Genomic DNA, 22,613 nt, shown 5'->3' with positions numbered 1-22,613 from the left:
ACAACGCGCACGGTGACGCACGCGTACGGAGAAGCACGTTTACGAGCCAATTCGTTTTTACGTTGTATTCCCGGTGTGATCTTGATCCAGCGGGATCATTTCTCGGCCGACGTCCGTTCTACGCGCGAGTGTCGATCCTGGAGTGCGTGATACGGGAGTACGACGATTGTGAGTGGTGTCTCGAGTGCGTTGTTTGAGTGTTTACTCGGTTCTGACAGCCGAGGAACCGGAGCACGTGCGCCACGAAGAATCAACCGATCCGTAAGATTCGTGCTACCCCGTCCGTCGGCTCGACGTTTCTCTCGCGGAACACCGGATTCGAGAAATTTTATTCCGTTGACAAAGTGTATACCGATTCGGGGCCATTGTTTCGACACACCGAAAAATCAGTGGCCTCTGTCTTTTTCACAAGTTAGACGTTACAAAAGGAATAATCGTAACAAGCTACTCTCTTCACTGCGATCACTTCCTAGTTTCTCTTTCTTACAACGAAAACACCCCCGCTGCGGCTTATTTTCCTGTTGACACTACGTTGGGAAACACAACGAATAAACGATCAGCGAACTCGAAATACCGGAATAGAAGAAGAACGATACCGAGAAGAGATATCGACGCCCCAAGAAGAGCGAATCTCCGCGAGTCACGCGGAAAGGCTCGACGAAAGTAGTCGAACTCAAGGCAGTGCGAACCACGTGAAACTGGTCGGTATTTTGCCGGGCCGTACTGCTTGTAGAAGCCCGAAACCCCTTGGTTTCCCGCGCACAGCACGAGCCGTGCACACACAACCACCTCGACCAACCAACCAACGAGTCTACCCACCGCCACCAGCCCCTACACACAACAACCCAACGAAGCATCCCCCACTCTGAATCGCACAACAGCCTGAACGGAAGTGCTAGTCAGTCGACGAGCGACCTTCCAACATTACGGGTTAGGTTCCCTCTTTTTCCACCCGTTTCTACTTTGTCCTCGTTTACAGAATCGCGAGGACATCCTGCCTAATCGAGTTCGACGCGGCGAAACGGGAAAATAACACGATAGAAACACCGGTCGTTTCTCGTGACTAGGAAGCTCGTTGTAGCGCGATGACGCAGACCGTTTCACGGAGGTAGAAAGGAATAAACAAAATTAGACCGAGCTGGGGAAAATATAAAAATGCAATTCTGACAGTTAGCGAATCTTTTGAAAAAGTGTTGTCGCGATGATTTAGTGATTTGCCCGGAACCGTGCCGCGATACAACGTCGTTAAACGTGTAATAACATCGAGAGTAATTGGTGAAAGTAAAAAACAGTGTTTCCAAGTACCCATCGACAGTAGAAGTGTGCAAGCTTTTTACGATCGCTGGATAAAAATACGTACGAGTAGTTTGAGAGAAGCTGTTCGACGAATACAACCAACACGAGGAATAAACGTGCAATCAATTGTGAACTTGTTGAACGAACCCAGCGTCGCGTCTTTGATACCGGCTCGTGCCGCGACACGATCGTTCGGCCGAATCGAGGAAAGTTTTTGTTAAGGAATACGAGTGAACGTGTCGCGTCAAAGAATAGATTCGCCATTTGTATTTGTAGCGGCGAGCCGAAGGATCGACGTACCGGTGTTACTCAAGTCGACCACGTGGTTATGACTGTGCATCGACCTCGAGAGTTTTCGATAGAAAGCGATCCTGTATCGTACACGAACCTCGAAACACCGATAAACCGTCTAAATACGCGAAGGTTATCGTAATCGCGATTATACGTTCGGAGGAAGGCACGCGCGTCGACGGGATTGAAAATTAAGCGAGCGGTCGACACGTCGACGCGAAACGATCGAAATTAATCGGGAGAGAATATAGAAGTCGGAGTGAAGCAAGTAAATATCGCGCGAGAAAGGAGAAGGTGCGTGACTCGAGGATCAACGGTGGTTAGAAAAGAGTGCTCCAAATTGTTTGCCACGAGGAAAGCTGCAAAGTAGCAAGATCCCGCCCGTAAGAGGTCGCGATTTGAAAGAGGCCCAGGTGGAAGTGTTCCAGTCCGGGTCAACGATCGGAGTCAGTGGGTCGTATCAGAGATCCCATTTAGGAGGGTGGGTGCAGTGGTGCAGTGGTTGCAGGAGGGCCAGCGAGGTTGGGGTGGCCTCGTCCAGAGGCGCCTTGGTTCCGAGTGCGCCGGGCCCCGGGGCTGCGGTGGTGGGTTGCCTGGTTGGGGTGTACCCGTGTTCTCCCTCCTCCACGGGGCCCAGGGGCCCCATAACTCATCACCCCCAGTCAATCCCGAATCAGCAACAACCGATTGGCTGTCGTGCCTGTTGCTGTGTGCATAGCAATCACCAACCAGCTTCGGTCCAGTTAACCAGTCAGCGAGGCGGCCTATCGCTGAGGGTAGCGAGGGTGGCGTCCACCACCTCCGTCCGAGCCGCCCCCTACGCCCACCCCCAGCACCAGGAGCTGGGGCAGGAGTGCAGGTAACAACAAATCACTAAACATACATTCTAGCTTCGCTTCGACACGTATAGTAATACCACTACTACTACTACTATTGTACTTCCATTACTACTACTTTTACTACTGCTACATCCGCTTCTACTTTGTTGGTCCTCGACATCGGCAGTACAATATAATAAGACTATACGTAGTAGCACGCCGAAGTAACAAACACGGTTGACGGAATAAAAAGAGTTATCCAAAACCAAAAACGCACGAAAAAGGTGTAGGGAGGAGACGGGGGCATTGGGTGGAGGTGGTGCGCACATCCTCGGCAGCCCGATGCTGTTCGTCCCGTTCACGGTGCCCACCTTCCCCGCGACGCATCATCAGACGACCCACCCTGCGCATCAGACGCATCATCAACAGCTGCAGGCCACTACCCAGAATCCGGTTCAGCAGCCGCAACAACTTACCCAGCTCAATCAGCTGAGCCACCTGAATCATCAAGGTATCGTGCCGGCTACGACCAACCAGCCGACCATACATAGCACCAGCTGTTCGCCGCAGCAGCAATCAACGACCCCCAACAAGGTAAAATAATGCCACGATTTTCTTATCCTCCTCTGTCTCGATCGGTCAATGTTATTATCGTAACAAGACCGAAAGAAGCATGGAAAGGACCATGTTGAAAATCCTCCATCTTCTGCCTTGCTTGGAAATTATTTCGTAGCATTCTTAGCTGCAAAATATCCATTTTGTCCGAAAACTATGGGAAAAGTTATGAAAAATACGTTTGAACATCCGATTATAATTCGTTTGGTATTTGTTTTTTCTTAAAATTTTTCCTTAACTAACTCTTCCATCATTTCCGGACAAAAAGGAATACTTTTTGTTTCCAATGCTGTGATAGAATTCGTTATGGAAGAATTCCTGGGCAACGTAAAAAGTCGACGATTTTTAACATTTAACAACGAAACCAATTGTTCTATACATTGTCGTGCGACGATTAGAGGAATATCTCGCATGCAACAATCCTATAATCCATCATTGCTGATCGTGACAGTTAAAAAATAATGTGCGTGTCTCAATAGCTAGGACAGAGTCGTTTATCATCGAGTTACCAGAATTCCAGTTCGCTGATTTACACATCAGTGGTACAATTCAAGCCATTCGGTTAAACGTAAAATCGGACCTGACGAACTATAAATGAAATAACAATTCACTGCTTATATGATTTACTCTGCCCACATGCTATTACATTAACCGGCCTTGCCCGTAGTATAATTAATAAAAACAACTTTAATGCCACAATGTACAGAAACTATTATGAATATCGCGCACGCAAACCTTGTTTCTATATAAAGCGTTATGGATTATTATACACGTGTTATCAACGTGTCAGTTGATAAATTTTTATTAACTTGAAATAAAAATTCGAAATTGTCGGCGGTTTTTCTCTTGCAGTGTTATGATATATTCTTCCACTTCGTATTATTAATATTTTCAAGTTCGTAAATATTTTAATATTGCTATGAATGAGCTGTAGGTATGATTAAATCCACCTAGCTGAACAAGAACTCCGAACTCCGGTCATACAAACGAAAAGTTTAAAGTTGTGTGGATAATCGGTGGAGTTCTATTATATGAACCTGCCCGGTTATAAGAACTGCTTGTTTACCATTGAGTTCATATAAATATAGAGTTCATATAATAGAAAACTACCGAGATTTACTGTATGCCTGTTTCTACCAGACCAGTTAAAATAACTGGTTATTTATAAAATACTTATTACGCAAGGAAAATGAATATTTTTACAGTTTTTATATTCTTAAAGAAGTTATACATAATTATACGTATTAATTATAATTATACATTTATGCTACTTAGATACGCATACGATTAAATACGATTTTCCATGACGTGTCTGTCCATTAATCACTATTTCTACTTACGCTCAAGCCCAAGTCGTACTTTATTGTACGCACACACAATGAATTTTCAAAGTCGATTTCCTCGAAAACGAAGTCTCGAACGAAATGAATTTTATTTCTTTATGTAGAATCACCCTTCACGGTTGTACCATTGATACTGGGACACCCTGTATAGTATTCAGGCATTTATAGCAGCGAGGTCGAAAATCTCTGAAATGAAAGTTGATCCAGCTTGTACGGTATATTTCCTTACCGATATAATATTTATATTTTACGTAGATTATATTTATAGACTATCCTCGAATGTCTTTTATATTATGCATGCAACGTAATTCACCTTTATATCGCCTTCGATATAGTGGTTTTCGATCCTTGCAAATATAGATAAAATACCGGTATTTCGATGTTTTGATTTCTATAAGTATTATCATAGTGTATGCGATCGATATTTACCCGGTGCAAGTCCCTAGTTCTAACGTTAAGGTCTCGCTGCAAACGAAGTATAAAAAAACAGTGTACACGAATACACTATCTGGGTTGGCTGTCGGTTCAGTTTGACGTTGTCATGTTCAGCGTTAGGGATACAATGTGCTTGTAGGTGAATCACACAGAACTGTCGCGTGATCCTCGCTATCAGATCGCATGTATCCGTCTAACCAGTACCACGATCTTATCGACAGGTGGTATATCGGCATAAAGGACATAATAACACTTAATTGATATCTATCCATATCGTCATCTCTAACGAAGCCCGATAACTATACCGCGGTACAGTTTCCTCTTCGATGTCTCAACGTTTGCAAGTAGCTTCTTGTTCACGGTATCGTCCTGGATCGTCGTATTGCTTCCTTCATTCTTCTCGCCCGCGTTTCCTCATAGCGACGCGCTTTTATTATCCTGGCCAGGATTCAAGTCAATTTTCTTTAGCGAGCCATAACTCGCCCGACGAGTTTCTCTCGGGCTAGCGTCTTTGTCGAGACACGCAGCGAACGCGTCGCGTTGCCGTTGCCAGCGAGAACTTCCTTTAATTCTTAAAGTCTGGCAGTCCGCGGGTGGTGTTTCCTCTTGTGGCGCTACGACGCTACACCAGAATCAGCACGATAGTCCACGAAACGATACGAACCTCTCCGTGTTGGCGCCGGCTCGCCGATGAGAAGAAAAGACGTATGTATCGTGCTCTCGTGCGAGTTATCAATTATCAACGCTCGGGGAACCGGACGTACGGAACGGTGGGTGGAACTAGCGGTATCGCGTGAATTTATCTCTCCATCATTGTTCGGGAGCATCGGTAAATTAGGATGGATTGATGCGTCGAACTTTTCGAATCGCTGGGAAATTATTCCGAGGCTTCTTGAGAAACGGATAGGATGAGACTAAAACGGGGGCCATTTTGGATCAAAACGCAACGCGTCGCTTCACCAATTCTTTTTAATTCGGTCTCATACAAAGTTTGGTCATTAAAATCTACGATACAAATATCGTGAAGGAGTATGATCTATTTAAGGGTAAGAAATATTTCCAATTCCTGGTATTCTCACAAAAGTTTAAAGAGGGATTTTATCGTTAGTTTCAACAGAATCAGAGCTAATCGTTATTATTTGGCTTCTTGTTTACCTCGTGTTGATAACGTAAATATAGTAACGATTTTGAAGGTTTAAATTACATTTTGTGGCAATGTAATCTATACCACGTGTAGAGAGTTCAATTAACCAACTCTATGATAGTTTTAGGCTTCTAATTTCCAATAAGCATTGATCTATTTATTTACAAGTCCAATATAAAGGCTTGTAAAATTATTTTCTACCTCCTCAACGAACCTAAGAACTTCGTTGTACTATTCTTTCTCACCATTGTAAACATATAAACGTGTGTGGTTTCAAATGTTTAATAAAAAAAGAAAATAATTACCAGTTACATGTTTCCAAACATTGAGGAAGCGAAGTGTTATCGTATAATAGAAACATTTCTGCGAATCGTTACAAAATAATCGAGCATAATTAACGCTGATGGAAGTAAACCTTCAGGTTAAGGTGCAATTTTCATCCAATAAAAGGACAGAAGTTTGCACGCTGGCCTTCGCGAAAGAATGACGAAGCGATACAGAAGGAAGACACGAGGGGGGAGAATAACAGAATTTATAAAGCGAGGGAAATAGCTGATACCCCGGGTAGAAGGCTGTAGAGGAGTAGGACGACTTTGAGAGTTGTTCGCGTAACTTTATTAATTAGAGGCCGTTAGTCCTTGTTGCTCGATACACCTTATATACCTACCACGGTCATGGCTCTTTCGTACAAAGAACGAGCATCTCGTCCTTCATCTGCTCCACCTCCGGGCATCTTCTGCAACCTTCTTACTTATACGTCCCGCGAATCGATCATCGTCAACGTCCATGGTAGTTTCCGATGGATCGTGCCTCTCAAAAGATCGTGGCTCCTTTATTGTGCATGGAACAATTACTTGGATACTATCCCTGTCGGGTTACATATACGCTTTAAACAAGTCATGAATTCAGGGGGAAATTCAATTGATGCGGCGTGACATCGTATTCTAATACCTTAATTGCCAAACTGCACTGCATATTTACATTTAATATGATATGTAAGAATTTAGATAAATAGATCATCGAGCATCCTTGTTGACACGAACATTAACAATTGTTTTGTTAATACAGTGAAACCTTCGTATCCGCGGTTTGTTAGAGTATAGAAAAAGAAAAGAAAATAAGAAATTATAATTTCGGACGAACAAAGGAAGAAATTATTGTGTTGATAAAATTGTATATCTTAGCGATCAAAGTACAATTTATTTTTATTTTTCAATATCATACACAAGGATACGACAATAAATAAAATAATTTGAAGAGCAGTGGAGATGGTATTGATACCATACATAGTTCTATAAAGGTATAATGCATCGGGAAATAATCAGCAAAATGTCGGTCTCTAAGAGGAAATTGTTCAGATTGGTATTGGATAAAAGAAAGTTAAGGGAAACAGATTCTTCAGAGTCTTGAAACATTCTTCTTACGAAGTATAGAACTCAAGATTTTACAAGGAAGACAAGAATTGCTAAAAGTGAAACAAAATTATAAAATAACGATGTTTCAACGTCGAAGTAAGGATCTTATTATGAACGAGGATTAGTGGAAGATAAAATAATAATTTTCGAAGTTATCGTGAAACAATAAGTACAGAAATATTTTTTTATCGTTTAATTATGATGTTCTTATGTATTGTTATGTAAGAATTGAACGATTAAAAATTGAACTGAATTTATAGTTTTGATTACAATGAAGAGAAATGCTTTTTTGTTGGGGCGTGGAAGTAGCGTTATAGGGTTGTTTCTGGAATTTGAGAAATGAGTTCGCGAAATAATATGCTATACTTGACTTCGCTCGCACCATTCAGATTGTATCGATTCAACGCCTTTATGGCAGGTACATAAGATGAGAATAATCACCTCATTATGGGGGCGTGTCAACACGGCCACTATTACAGTGGTCTACTATTCCTAGTGTTTAGAATAGTAAACCAACCTTTTCTGTATTTCGTCAGATTAGCAAGTCGTTACTTGGTAAAACAAATCAGGGAAACTAGGGTTTTATTTCAAATAAAATAACAAATAATCAGATTATTTCAAATAATTATTTTACAAATAATATAAAAAACATAATATAAAAACAAAAATAAGTCAAAAAGTCTCTACTATACCGTTGAAGCTATTATTTTATGTTCAGTTTAAATAAATTATTTTCAAATACTTTTTTTTCCATCTCAGTTCTTTCTATTATTGCCCTAAATAAAATATAGTAAGTAAGGGATCGTTAATGGGTGTCAGTAATAGGGATGTTTGTTTTACATCGTTGAAAAAATAATTCTTGGGATAATTTTCGACGAAATTAGCGACAGAAAATTGCGAACCATAGTCGAGATCGTCGTGGAAAAAAATTAAAAGTTACGAGTTGCGCGTTACAGAGCGGAGGTCAAGCGCTTGAATCCTCTGAAGTTGAACTTTGACGCTCTTCTGAACATTGTGCTCTATAGGTACTCATCTTCTTTCTAGTGTTCTCGGCGACGTTCTGCTTTCTTCAAGTACATAGTTTGCGGGAAAAGGATTCGAGGAAACGAGTACACATTTTATTCTATTTCTTTAAATAACGTTGAAACATCGCGTAAGAGTATTTGAACGCAGTCTTCTATCAAATACCTCTTCTTTGAAGTTTCCATCGAGAGCGATAAGTCGCGACGTAGGCTCCGTATAACTGTGACGGTGCGTTATCATTTTGTCCAGCAGCGAAAGAACGCGGGTAGAAATTGGTGGTAAATCCTGATGTTGGTCGACGCACCAGGTGGCCGTTGCTCCGGAACCGGGGCTGTTGTAGCGCGAGAGTTATTGCGATTCGCCGGCTGGTTACGCTCTCCGTTCCTTTCGTCACCACGTGCATTTTCTCCGGGCGTCTATTAGCGTCGTCGTGCGAAAAACACTACGCGAAAATGTAATTATGAGCCGGTCGGGCAACGTAACCGGCGGAAGAAAGGAGCGGCGCGGCGGCTCGCGACAAAGGATAACCGGATAGCGCTAGCCATAATTAGGAAATTGCTTTTCGCATATAAAAATGTATCGCGGCGAAGAAAGCGCAGAAGGAACTCATTACGGGAAGAATTGTTGGGAGTGGTGTTAGGGGTTTGGGTGGAATGAGGAGGAGGGGGGGGCCTAGGGGTTGGTGGAGAAAAGTTGGCTGGGGGCGGAGGCGGGGATGGTCGGGGGACGGTGGTGAGTGGAACGGGGGCCTGCGTAGCCGTTTTCAAGGGAAAGCGACGCGGAGGTTGCTCATGGTGGAAAGGAGTGAGGCGCGCAAGGGGAAGATCAAAGCACTGGAGATGATTTCATTACGACACGCCACTCGTCTACTACGTTGAGATATCAAAAGAGTGGCGGCCTCATACAAGTACGGCAGTCGTCGGCGCGGCTCCGCTCTGGTGTGTGGAAGTTTTCCGCACAATGCTTTTCTTCCCGGGCTAAAGAGAAAGGGGAAGGCTTCCGCTGCGGGAACAACGAAGACGGAGAGAAGGAAAAAGCTGGCGCACGAAAGTAACCCTCGGCATTCTGATTCCGAGCCCTCATCCTTTGCTCCGAGGGAAGAATATTATTAGCTCAAGCTGCTGCCTATTGTCGAAATAAGTTCGACCGAGATATCAGATAAAGATACGAATCCAGTGCATTCAATTCATCCGGTGCTTATAAAATTCAGTTTCGCGGATCGATCCTTCAATTTTTCACGATCTTCTTTATGTATTTGGCGCGATCGTTGCTGGGAGGGGGATATTGAAATAGGACTGCGTTGTAACTGATAAACCACTCCGCGACACGATCGTTCTTTTCTTTTTTTAAGCGATACTAATAATTATTGAAACCATTCTGCCCATGAAATCTCTGATTCAATTGTTTCGTCGTATAGCTGCCCCGAAAATGCGATACAAAACATTTTCTGACTGAAATCACATACAATATTTTACGAGGTTTTATTTAAAGGGGCACATTATGTGATATGAATCATTTTTATGTAGGTAGAGTGGTGGGGGAAATTTGAAGGTCAATTACATTACATTAAAGCGCATAATAATTTAAAAAAAAAGCTATATAGAATTGAATGCATGATAATGTGGCTTATAAATTTGAATGTTATAGCATTCGTGTCATTTTGTATCACAATGAAAATGAATACTATAACATTCGTGAACGTGTTAGAGTACAGATACAATTTTTTAAAGCAATCTTGTCTACCTTTATTACATTTCTTCGTTTTGAATTTTATAACGCGTAAAAAAATAAACTTTGACGGTGGACGCGTTTAAAATCAAACAAGATCTGGTAGAAAATATTACAAAAAGGTAGGAATGATATTAACAACAAAAATAGTAAAAAACAATTATCGAGAGAGTTCCACCATTAATTTTGAACGATCGTGTTTAAACGAAGCTTATACACTCGTAAAACGAAAATTAAAAATTGTTAACAGTTTGTTATCAATTACGTTTATTTCACAATGTATGTTATAACGTCGTTTCACATTGATTAAGTGTCCGGTGACTTGTGGACAGAAGCGTACACACAGTCTCAAACGCAAGGCTCGACTGCATCTAAAATCGTATCTAGAATCTATCCAGGTGATCTGTCCTAAACGACCGTGCGCAAAAATGACAATATCTTTGGTCGACTGCAGCGCAAACCCAATGAACTGTCTTTAGATAAACTTTAACGGCAGTTTATAAAATAATCGGTGGAGCAGCGTTCTCCTTCCGAGCGTTGCGTACGCGCGACTGCGTGACTAATCGTCTCTCTTTGGAACTCGTTAAGCCCTTTGATCGACGAGCAAATTTTTCAGCCCTTTGCTCTTTTTAATACCCCTCCCTCTTCCGCACTCCTGGCCAGGCGGTTGATCGTTTTCGGCCGCGTATTCGCTAACAACACGGAGAATCGAGCGTAGAAACGGGAACTCGTGGGGGAGGACGCGATACAATTCCGTGGGATTTCAATGGTTCCGTGGATACTTGGACTGACAAGAAGAGCGCAAGTGTACGAATTGATAGATACTCACGGAATGTCGTGCGGACTAACAGCTCAATCTTATTTACAATTTTTGTGAAATAATCTTCCTTTATTGGATGTCTCGTTGGAAACACCCGCCACATTTTTAATGGAATATACGTACATTTCTCTTAAGAGTCGCCAAACCCTACCAAACTGCTATAAATTCGTGAAGCGAATGTGCAAAGTTTCGATAAAATATATATGTCAGATTGATTTGCAACGAGGACACATGGGTCCTCGGATAGGTCAGTAATTAAGATGAAATTCATAAAAGAGGACCCCCGGTAGCCCGTAACGAATACAACGCAGCAGGAGCCATCATAATATTTTACAAATGAGCGTACCGAAGCGGTGGCTTACGGAGAACGGCAGAAAGGACCGAGGTTGGGGGGGTGATAGGGGGGGAAGAAAATAAAAGGATAGATACGAAAACAAGAACAAAAAGAGACACGCCGAATACAGCTACGCCGCTGATGTTGCAAGTGTCTGCTCGTCCTCCACCGGGTACCACGTATCATTTCCTCCTTCGCCTCTTTCTGCTCTCGTCTCTACTTCCAGCGTGTTACGCTTGTGCCGCAGATACAAACAAACAGCGGGTCATACAGGCGAAGTAACAAATGCCGGACATTTACATTTAGCAGCGAGGTTAACCCCCTCCCCCTCTTCTCTCTCCTTCTCTTTTTTTCCCCCCGTTTCTCTATTGCTCTCTGTTTTCCTCTTTATCCATTACGTTATTCCCACGCTGTTCAGTATCTCTCTCTTTCTCTCGGCTATTTTGCATTTCGTTTTCCCTTTTCAACGTCTCTTGTTCCGTTTCTCTCTCACAAATTGCTTGCGCTTGGTAACGAGTGCGCTCGTGTGTGCAGGTAGCATTATGTACAGCGGGGCTCTGTACAGTCCACAGTTAGTACAGCGCCGGCCTTCTTGGCACTTGCAAATTTTACGCTTTTAAATGTTAATTTCGCTGTAATCGATGGTACTCCTTTTACCGAGCTACCGGCATGCTCCGCTCGACAGCCTTCGTCCCTTCTGTCCATCGTCGTTGCGGAAAACGTTTCGTAGTTGGTCTTTTTGATCGGTCGGATCGATGGTAACGAAAGTTCTGTGCGTTTAGTAGCTAACCGTCCGATTTTTTGCATCGCTGTTCAAAATGAAACAAACGTTTCTATGTTTGAATATCTATGCAAATAATGTTCAGGTTTCCTCCGGTTGTTCATCTGTTTTTTATCGCGTCGCGGGGAAACAACTATAGCAACTGTTGGCTCCCACAGTGTTCGTGAAACCGAATATTTAGTAGCTAAATTCATAACAGGAAATTGAAAAACGTAAACACTACGATGTTCCGATTCACTGTGATTTTAACCGTACCGCTAGATCGCAATTATGATTCGCAGATTGAGAAACGTCTGCGTATTTTTATAAAACTAAACTGAATTCTAACAGTGCTGGACAAACTGACACTTTGTATATTTCTATGTTTCGTATATTTAGAATCCTCCCTTTAACAATAAATGCATTTTGTTATTTAATTGCGAATAAAATGTAATTATCTCACAAATATACTTTCAAACACTATAACAATTTAAACTTGTTAAGTGACCCAAATCACATCCCAGTACGATTAGGGTTAATCATTACACGAACACCGACTGTAGTCAGCATTAGTATTCACGGCTCATTACATGGATGACTATAGTTGGCATTCGCATCCACAGGTCCTCGCATAAATACCGACTATAGTCAGTGTTAGAAACAAAGCACGGTAGATTCCCGTATAATGCGGTTAATACGTTACACGTTGTATGAATTGGCATTATAGGAGATTGAAAGAATTTTCCTCGTGCAACGCGAATAACATGAAGTAACATGTTTCGAACGATTACCGTCGCGTGAATTTTTATTTTGTGTGTTAGCAATTTATGATTAATTTAATGATACGGATATATATCTTAATTAAAAGTAAAACTGCATTTTAATGTAATTGTCCAGACAAAGGATTACAATAAAAATACGTGGAACGAAAATCCGTAAATCCAGCGTTAGAAATCGAAATGGATAAATGTGAGAAATTATCGTGGTCAGTGGAGTACCAATGGGGTAGCCTCAGTTAACATTCAACATTCACGAGCGGCGCAATGACGCGAATAAGTTGGAATGCCTACTTGCGCAATTGTTAATCGAATCAACATTATAAGTGGAAACGTGACAGAAAATTGATATGCACGACGTATGCAAGTTGGTAGGCATGCAAAACAGAATCTAGCTAATAGTGACAACCGACCTCTACCCATCCAGCGAATTACAGATGTGCTTCGCTGGCTGGTAACTACGAGTGTCCAATTACTTCCTGTTAACCGTCCGATTGTCGTCCATCGCCATGCAGTGATACTTCTATCTCGAAATAAGCCGTGGTGTGGGCCAGTCACTGCCGCCGACATTCTGCTTAATATAATTACCAAGTATCGATCCTATCCGGTACAAGAGAAGGGAGTGACGCGAACGAAACTCTGCTAAACGTTTCGGCTAATGTCATTATCCAATCTCGAAGTTCGCGTTCTATCTGTTATATTTTAAATTCTCTTCCTTCTGTCTTGGCAAAATCCTACTTTTAGTTATCGGTTATGACGGGACTTGGCGGGACAAAGCTAAAAAAAACTCTTGATCGTCTAAGGTGTTTTGAAAGTCTTGATCTTGATCGTAAGAATGCGTAAGTTTCAAGTATCGAACGCGTAACGGTACTTTTATTAATTATGTTTATTATCACAAATTCACTATCGTATTACTCTGAAAATATATCAATGAATGCTCACTAAAAAACAAATGTCTTTTATTCTATACGTGATATACAAATATTTAGAACACGATGTTTCTTTGTATGAAAAATATCGATCCCAGCGACAAGTAATAGCATCGAAATACTTCTGAATCGTTAAGGGTTAATATTTTGAGGAGGTATTTCTGTCTAAACTGCAACATTTTAACGGTTTCTTAGACATTCTTGATAAAGGATGTATTTTTTTTCATTCAGTTCGAATTCATATCTTTAGCTCGTACATACGTTTCGAATAAAAAATTTTTCAAGTAGAACCAATGAATCTGCTAATCTAAAAAAAAGGGAAAAGTATTTTCTTTAGACAGTGTGGAGTTTTGGCACGAACTAGGGATAAGTAAGAATCTTGATAAATAAAAAAATGGCGGTACTTGAAAGTTAAGTTCAGGCGATAAAGACACGTGGAATTGTTCTTTCTTTCTTTTCCTCCACGATTCGCGTGCAACGTCTCGAGTGACGCATCTCACCATTACTCGTTGTTTCCACTTGTGTCGGCGCTTGTAAACATTGACGGTAGCGATTTCGGTTTTGTGCGAGTTGATTTCATAGTACCAGTACATTGACGTTTGGAATTGATACTCTGGTATCAAAACATTGTAAAGAAGGTCTCCAAATGATTCGGAACCTATCGAGATACGCAACTATTATATTTATGGGTGACATGACTTTTTACTAAGAAGCCAAAGAGATTAATTTTCAAGATTAGATTTTAAAGAAAGTAAATTTAGATAGGACTCTTGAATTTTTATGAGGATGTAAAAATAAGTTCTATGTCAAATTGTGGTTATGCTAGTTTTTAATTGTCTAAAAATAAAGTTATCTAGATAAAAAGAAAATTAAAAATTGTTAACATTTTGGTAAGATTCGTGACATTCAATATTCATCACATTTACTTTATAACATAATGAATAAATTTTAATAAATAAGTGTTAGTTTCGTTTATAATATACAGGGTGTTCGGCCAACCCTGGGAAAAATTTTAACGCGAGATTCTAGAGGCCAAAATAAAATGAAAATCAAGAATACTAATTTGTTGATGAAGGCTTCCTTAAAAAGTTATTAACGTTTAAAATTCCGTCTGTATTGAATTTTTTTTCTTGAAAATCCGTAAGATTTCAGGGGTATGTCTATTTACAAAGTGATTGTAATTGACTCCCGCAACCAAAAATAATTTTTTTAGAACGAGTTGAAATTTTTTAATAACTATTTAACGAAGCCTCAGTCAAGAAATTAATATTCTTGATTTTTGTCTTATTTTCGCCTCTAGAATCTCCCATTAAAATTTTTCTCAGGAGTGGCCAAACACTCTGTACATCGTTGCACAGTGTTAATTCGTTTTTGTTCCATATGTGCGTATGAATTTTTTGTTTTGTTAATTTCCTTCAAACACGGACACCAAGTTGTAAATAAGCGGTCCATGTGTTAGTTGGATCAAAGAACCGAATGATTCTACGTAATGATCGGTGTTACTCATCGAAACGAGTGTCTAGAAAGCACCTAGCGAAGTTGAAAACAAAGTGGCAGTACGAAATAAGGTGGCATAAAGCAAGAGGAAACGGGTGGGTGGCGAGAAGGGAGAGATCGCGGGCAACACGCGAGAATAAGAGGGTTGGGTAGAGGCGGAGGGACTCGTTATGCACGAAACGCATTACTTTTATCTCGAGCAAGCCGAGAGTGGCGCCGAATTGCAATCAATTTTTTGTCTTTCTTTCTCAGCCCCACTCATCGCTCACCCTCTCCTTCTCCCTCACTCATTTTATCCGCAGTCCACTCAGTTCCATTCCTTTTGGTTCCGTTCTGAACTGATCCGTGCCTGCCCTGGGCCGTGTTTCGTTCGTTCGTTCGCTCATTCGTTCAGGATGGCTGGCTGGCGTTACCCCGTGCAACCGGAATTTGCATCCCGGATCCCACTATTTGCATTTCAATTCCACGAGACTCTCACCACCGTCGCTGCCACCACCGCTGCCAAACGGCGGGTACAAACATAAATACGAATTCAAGGGTCCACAAATGACTATATCTCGCATAACTTCACGAACGATTCTGTGTATCCTGATTAGGTCCTGTTATCATGGACTATACAATTCCATGCTCCACTTACGGTGAACTAAAAATTTCGATTTATGGAACAGAGTCGGGATTAACTCCAGTGATTACTCAATGTACTTTGCGTTTTTTTTTCCATTTACCTTCCGTGCTCCACATTCTTTGTTGCGTCGTTCTGTCCTGCCATCGTTTCTCAACTCCGAATTAAACTCGTAACTTCGGACGCAAAGTTTACGCGGAAAGGAAACTAATGTTTCGTCGATAGAATTAATTATTCCGATCGATCGTAGTTCCTTTTTCCTATATTTATTATTCCTCAGGCAATTCGGTTTTACTTGTAACAACGTTAGTAGGATGAAATCTATTTTTACGTATCTTTAGAAATCGGTGAGAATGACTTTCCTTGTTAGATATCAATATAAAATAAAATAATTTTATTCGGTAAACGAGAGAAAAAATCCTTTAGTGTACAGATAGTATCCTTAGTCATTGGTAGATAAGACACGAATCAATAGACGTTTGAAACGAGTATATGATGAAAAGATATACGCAATGTATGTTGGCACTCATAATTATACGATTTATATAATTAAATAGTTAACTATGCTGGGTTAATTGAAATTCCTGTCGAAGAAGGATGTTACTTCTAATAGACCCTGGTGAGTAGTTAATATGAAACAGAGTTAAAGTGCTATGTAGGGCTTTACATGGAAATAAAATATTCATTATACATGTCCTATCGAGGGGTAACAGATTTAGCTCGATTCGAAGCGGTGTATAGTTGTGGTCCGATAATGGGATGTTCCATATCTCGCACAGTGGTCCGGAGAGCGACGTTTCATGGCCAAAATTAAAAACAACTTCATATCGATGATCGTCAACAGAAATTGACTCCAAATAATATGATTTGACTAGTTTCAACAACGTACTTTTATAAGATACGATAAATTTACGCAAGAAAAAAATTAATTTCGTAGTCAAAATTAAATTTATTTCAATTATTTTAAACTTTCATTTTCATGATACATGTTGTGATCTTCGTTTTAGATTGCATACCAATTGGAAAAGCCATAATTATTTTATATGAGTAGAAACAAGAAAAATGGAATTTTATGGAAAACAATAAACCTTTTCTCGTTCGACAACTCCCTTTCCTTTGGCAAAGCCATTGTATCGTTGCTACAAAACTGCTTTGACATTTTATTAAAATGTAGTTCAACGCTTTTCATTAAAACGTTGGCATTTTTAAATTGTTTACCCATTAATAAGTCTGGAGATTGTTGTACTTTATTTCATGTAAAGTTCGGTTTTATTATATGTTAACAAAAATATTCATGCAATCAAGAAAATTTCGTTCCGTAAATGGATTCCAAACTTCGAGCCTTGACACAATATCTACTTGTTTCAAAGCATGAATTGTTGATTTCGAAAATTCTTTGAACCGAGAAATTTTGTTCGCGTTCTATTAAATTACAAATTTTATCCTCGTCAATTTCGGAATATCGAATGACACGAATTTATAGGACGACCTAATATATCGGTAAAAAATTCTTAATTCTAATCGATCGATATTGTCGTCGAACAACGGAGGCACACTTCTGTATTTTGAGTCGAAAGCTTGTCATCGCAATTGAAAGTCGTCCGGTACAATCCTTCTTGGCGCCGTGGCAAAAACGTTAACGCGACGTCTTTCCCAACGTATCTGCCTCGAAGTACATCCGGTGATTTATCTACGCTGATACACGATAGTAGCCGCGTACACCGCATCAGTGTAACTAACCCCTTCACTCTGGAGAGCCCCTAAGGCGATGCTCTCTTCGACGCTCACGCTCGGATCGATCACATGTGCAGCTACGCTCTCTTCTCTTTCCATCTTGTACGCGTTGCACCCGGGGTCTCTCTTTCTCGTGCATCAAGTTGGTCGATCGTGATCGTCAAAGGGTCGCTCACTCGCAATCAGTCGTGCGAGGGCTCACGCACGTCCTATCGCGACTATCGGGGTCGTTAACCCCCACCCCGTCACCGTTCAACCCTCCTCCGCCTCCCCCGCCCCGTTCACCATCTTCTCCTCGACCTCCTCCTCCTCCTCCTCCTCCTCCTCCTCCTCCGATGCAACAACATGCAGACCCTCGTTCAGAGGCGTTGCCTGATCCCAAACCCCCTTTCACGGGCAGCTGGGTCGCAGGTGAGACGTGAACGGACAAGAGAAAACACGGGACACCGAGGAAGGAAAATAAGGATCGTGCAGTACGTATTCATGCGTGTCGGACACCTTTCTGGACTTTGAATCATGACACTTGCCTTCTTCGATTCTCCAACGCCCCGTCCTCTTTGATCTGTCGAGACGCGTTACATCGCTGCGTATCGAATGTCTTTTTTACAAATTAAACTTTAACCGTACATAACGGTTTTTCAATTTGGTATATCTGATCGAAATAATTTCCCAACGTTTTATCAATTTCAATATCCCAGATTGAAGGAAGATGTTGAAACGCTAGTTTCATACATTTTTCAGAAAGTGGTCTAAATGTTTAAAAAAGTGCAACTCTGTACTTGTCGTGTTAACACTTTATTTGAAACGTTATTTTTGACTCACAAGATTGGTTTCCATCTGTTTAGAACTCTACAATAATTGTATAATACATTTAGATGGTAGATCCCCTGAATGACTACCAAACAGTCAGCATTATCTTCTTTCGTCCTCTTGTAATTGGCTGATTTTTTGTTTAAACTCTGTTTGAGTTTGCATAAAGTGTTGATATTGAATATTACTTTAGGTACACGTTCAGATAATACAAGGTTACAATATACTGTTTTCGAACCTCTACCGCAAAGTCGAAAATTTGATTATTTACGGACTACCGTATACCGTGAAACAACTAGCGTGCCCCAATCGCTAGACAATCTGTTATCGAAACATCGGTTCATTGTCGCGTGGGCGGACGAAGTAAGTAGATAGTGTAAATATTCGACGTGCATGCGATTGTCACGTGATCATTTTGTCGCAGTCGCGTCGTTTAGATGAGAGCACCGCCATACTTCTGTTTTCGACGTTATGCACCCACAATGCATACCGGGTGAGCTATTTAACGCTAGATTTACGGATGTTCTCTTTTTCAATGAGGTTTAATGATGTGGTTACTTTCATTAGTGTCGTTCTTTTTGAGAAAATTAAGCGAATTATGTATTTTATTGTTACTCGGGTGATTGTTTAGCGAGGTTTTTCCTATCTTGTATTTGTTTCATAGTACAGTAACAATTAGATGTTGAATCGATTTCAACTAAATCATTTGTAAATAGGTACGAACGAGTTCTCTTAGTACGATCCATTATGACTTGATGACTCCTTTATAGGGTAGAAGAAACCATGTATTTTTTGTAGAATGAGTTGTCTTTCATGTTTCCTTTACGAAAGAACTTTTCATATCAAATAATATCCTCGTTAAATTAAATGCAGTTTGAACCGATGAATTGTTTCTTATCGGAGAAAGTAGACAAGTTATTCGTATTGACTGTTGTATATGATTCACCCGGTATACGACAATGATACGATATTAGCGGTTTTATTTAATATGGCAACGAATTCCGCGACTACTTTACAGTCACGATACGATCAAAGTTTATCGTTGATATCGACTCATAATTAACCGCATTATCGCTCGGTCATCGAATTTGGCTATCACGAACCATTAATAGCTTACTGATTTAGGTTTAGTTGCAAATTTTGTGTTATCTGTGTAACCTCGAATTTAATTTGTCGATTATTTGCTACATGCCTTACTTGCTACACGTATGTCACTACACTTTTATCTGACAATTAGGACAACGTGAATTAGAAAGCAACGCGAACGAAGGATTTACGAAAGAGTAGCACAATTTGAAAATGTCTTCTGTCTTTGTTCAACTCTATTTATTGAGGCTACCACAAGAGAATAATATTGATATTCTATAATAATATAAACAGGACAAGATAACGTACTTGAGATTTTGTAAAAATCTCGTTTGGGTTTAGGATTTTTTAATAAGATTGAAACACTGTTATATGCAATATTTATCTTAACGAGATTTATATAATTTAAATAACCTGAATTTTTGGAAAATTAATTTTCGCTTTAAGAATATAGTTTTATTGCATAAAATATTGTGCATTAAGCAACGAGTCATCTAAAAGTAAAAGACGATTAGATAGATGACCTATCATGTGGGATATCAAAAATGTACATTTTCCTCTTTCAAATATAAACATTTAAATAATTCAAATAATCTGAATTTTTAAAAAATTATTTTTAATTTGAAGAATATAATTTTATTTTACAAAATATTGTATATTAAATAACGAGTCGTCTAAAAGTAATTGACAATTGGATAGATGACCTACCATGTGGGATATAAAAAATGTAGATTTTCTTCTTTTAAATATAGAAATATGCGAAGTGTCTTATATTTTTGCCGAGTACTGTATACATGTTATCGCCTTGTTGGGAAGAAAGGCTATGGCGGAGGGTTAGGGGAGGGGGGGGGGGGGGACAGGGACTAGATTGCAAATGAGAGGTTTTGCAATGGCTATATTTCTTGTTGAGGTTTTTAATCCCGGTGGCAACACGACGCCAGTCCAACGTCCAGAGATTTCTGAGCCATCCTCGTTTTGCTCCTCCGTTTCGCAATTCTCTGCCTTTCACCTTTCTCCGCGGTCTTTCTCCAGCGTGATCGTTCTTTCCGCGGACTGTTTGACGCGAATAAAATATTCCCTCGCATTGTAAGGGATTATCCGCCGTCAGGTTTCCTGCGTGTAAAATGCTGGAATGACGGTGCACGAATTGCGTTGCCTGGAATCGATCGCGTGCCGTGACGCGCACTTGCAATATGCCTTTGACTTTACGAAAATTTACGCTCGCATGCATGAAATTGTTTATGAACGAACCAAGGGGAAATGGTTTGTGATAATCGCGGAAAGAAATATGCACTTACGGCCGTTTTATGCGGCGAATATTTACTCGCGATGGAACCGCGATCAAAGCAATTCCAATGAGGGACAATATCCGCGACAACTGTTCGAAGCAAACTTATTTAAATCGAAAATTCAAAAGAATTTTTTTTGTCACTTATAGACAAGGAATTTATTAAATGAATCAAAATTCTTTTGTTCGTTACTATAACGCGTTCTTAAAACATATATCGGGGTGTCCATAATAATACATTACACACAAATGAATTTTATTTTCTATTTTCTTGTCACTTTTCCGATTATATTGGAAAATTAGATGTACTTTATACTCGAGTTCTTGATTGATCGTATTCCGATATTACCACCAGGAAATGCATGTACGCGTTTGAAAGGAGATGATGTTCCTGGTTGTATACGTTGATCGAAGACGAAATCGTTGACGTATCAATTGCACTGAGATTGGTAAATCAATGATCGCTGTTAACCATGAAGGTTACGCAACTCTCGTTACTATATAATCAATGTAATGGAGTACGACGAGTATCTATAACAACGACGATGCTCGGTCCGTGGTAATTGCTTTGGCTTGCTGCTTATATCTGTATATTCAATACATGGTTGCAACCAGAGCCATGCTATTATTGTAAACATGGATACAGCTATTCAGACTAGAGAACAAAGAGAGCCAAGACAGCAGGTATCCATTTTACTTTACGCGATATAGCTTAATGTGTAGGGGAGATCGGGTCAAGTCGATATGCATTTCAATTTTCAAATTTTGCTATTTCTATTTGAGTCACTAACCTAATAAAAAGTATTCTTAAGTATTTCCTATATTTTGACCCTTTATCTTTAAATACTACGAGTAAAAATAAAATAAACTTCAAAACATTTGGTCGATCACATCACAACGTACTAATTTTCACCAACGTGTGTCAAGTATAATTTTTAATAATTAAAATAATTAATATAATGATTGTTATAAAAATAATAACACATGTACAGAAGAAAAGTATTTGTCAAGAATCGTGGTGAAATTTATTATTAAAGGACAATATCAATTTGATCGTAGAAAAATTCAAATTCTTGTTGTACTTTTAATTTTTAACATTAGCAGATAAATTACACGTAAAGTTAGGCGAATTTTATTCACGAATAGCGAATACAAATTTCGCATTCGTTGGTAAAGTAACTTTTGCTCGCGGCTTCTTGGATATCGGTTCAACAAATTCGTTAACGGATTATAATTTACGAATGAGCCTAAACTTTTTATTCGTCATTCAACGAATAAAATTCGCTCAACTTCGATCGCATGCCGTACACACAATCATGGAGAATTACACGCAGCGATAAAATTTAACTTTCCTTTAAAATTTAATTGGGGCATGCCACTCTTAAGTAGGCAAAGTTATGTTCGTAAAGCGGTTGGCAAATATTGCAGAGCGTAATCCCTTCATAAATATTCCACAGTTACGATAAACTGGTATGCTGTACGTACACTTGTTCCTTCGATCAAACTTAATCCACGCACCCCACAAATTCCCCTTCGCATTAATTAATTCACACACACACACACACACACATACACATACACATACAGGAGAAAGAAAACACACTGCGCTCTCGATATAGAAACGCACGTAGAAATATTTTAATCATTCTCGACACTTCCGCAGTACGACACGCAAAGTACAGTAGCTGGCTCATAAATAGAACCGTTCTTTCCTCATAATTTTTTTTTTTTTTTATTGACTAAGAAGGTTTTTGCAAAACTCTAACTGCAGTAAGTAAATTAGACGATATGTCTTGGAGAGAACAGTTATTTATCGATGTCACTCCTTTTTACTGATGCATTGTGATGA

General features: G+C 40.0%; 1 protein-coding gene across 4 annotated transcripts in view; it reads left to right on the top strand.

The window, feature by feature from the left end:
* Positions 1-233: 233 nt before the first annotated feature.
* Positions 234-22,613, top strand: part of LOC143348188 (nucleolysin TIAR) — a 647,185-nt gene continuing 624,805 nt past the window's right edge. For 2 of the 4 annotated variants that reach the window (XM_076778154.1, XM_076778155.1), the window contains exon 1: positions 234-2,999. In XM_076778154.1, coding sequence (XP_076634269.1) covers positions 2,748-2,999 — 252 coding nt within the window. In that variant the 5' untranslated portion in view covers positions 234-2,747. The remainder of the gene's footprint in view (positions 3,000-22,613) is intronic. The other 2 variants (XM_076778153.1, XM_076778160.1) reach the window with 2 other exon arrangements.

Source organism: Colletes latitarsis, chromosome 11, assembly GCF_051014445.1.
Source record: "Colletes latitarsis isolate SP2378_abdomen chromosome 11, iyColLati1, whole genome shotgun sequence".
NCBI classification, from domain to species: domain Eukaryota; kingdom Metazoa; phylum Arthropoda; class Insecta; order Hymenoptera; family Colletidae; genus Colletes; species Colletes latitarsis.
The sequence above is the reverse complement of the archived record's forward strand: the minus strand, read 5'-3'. Positions and strand labels throughout refer to the sequence as shown.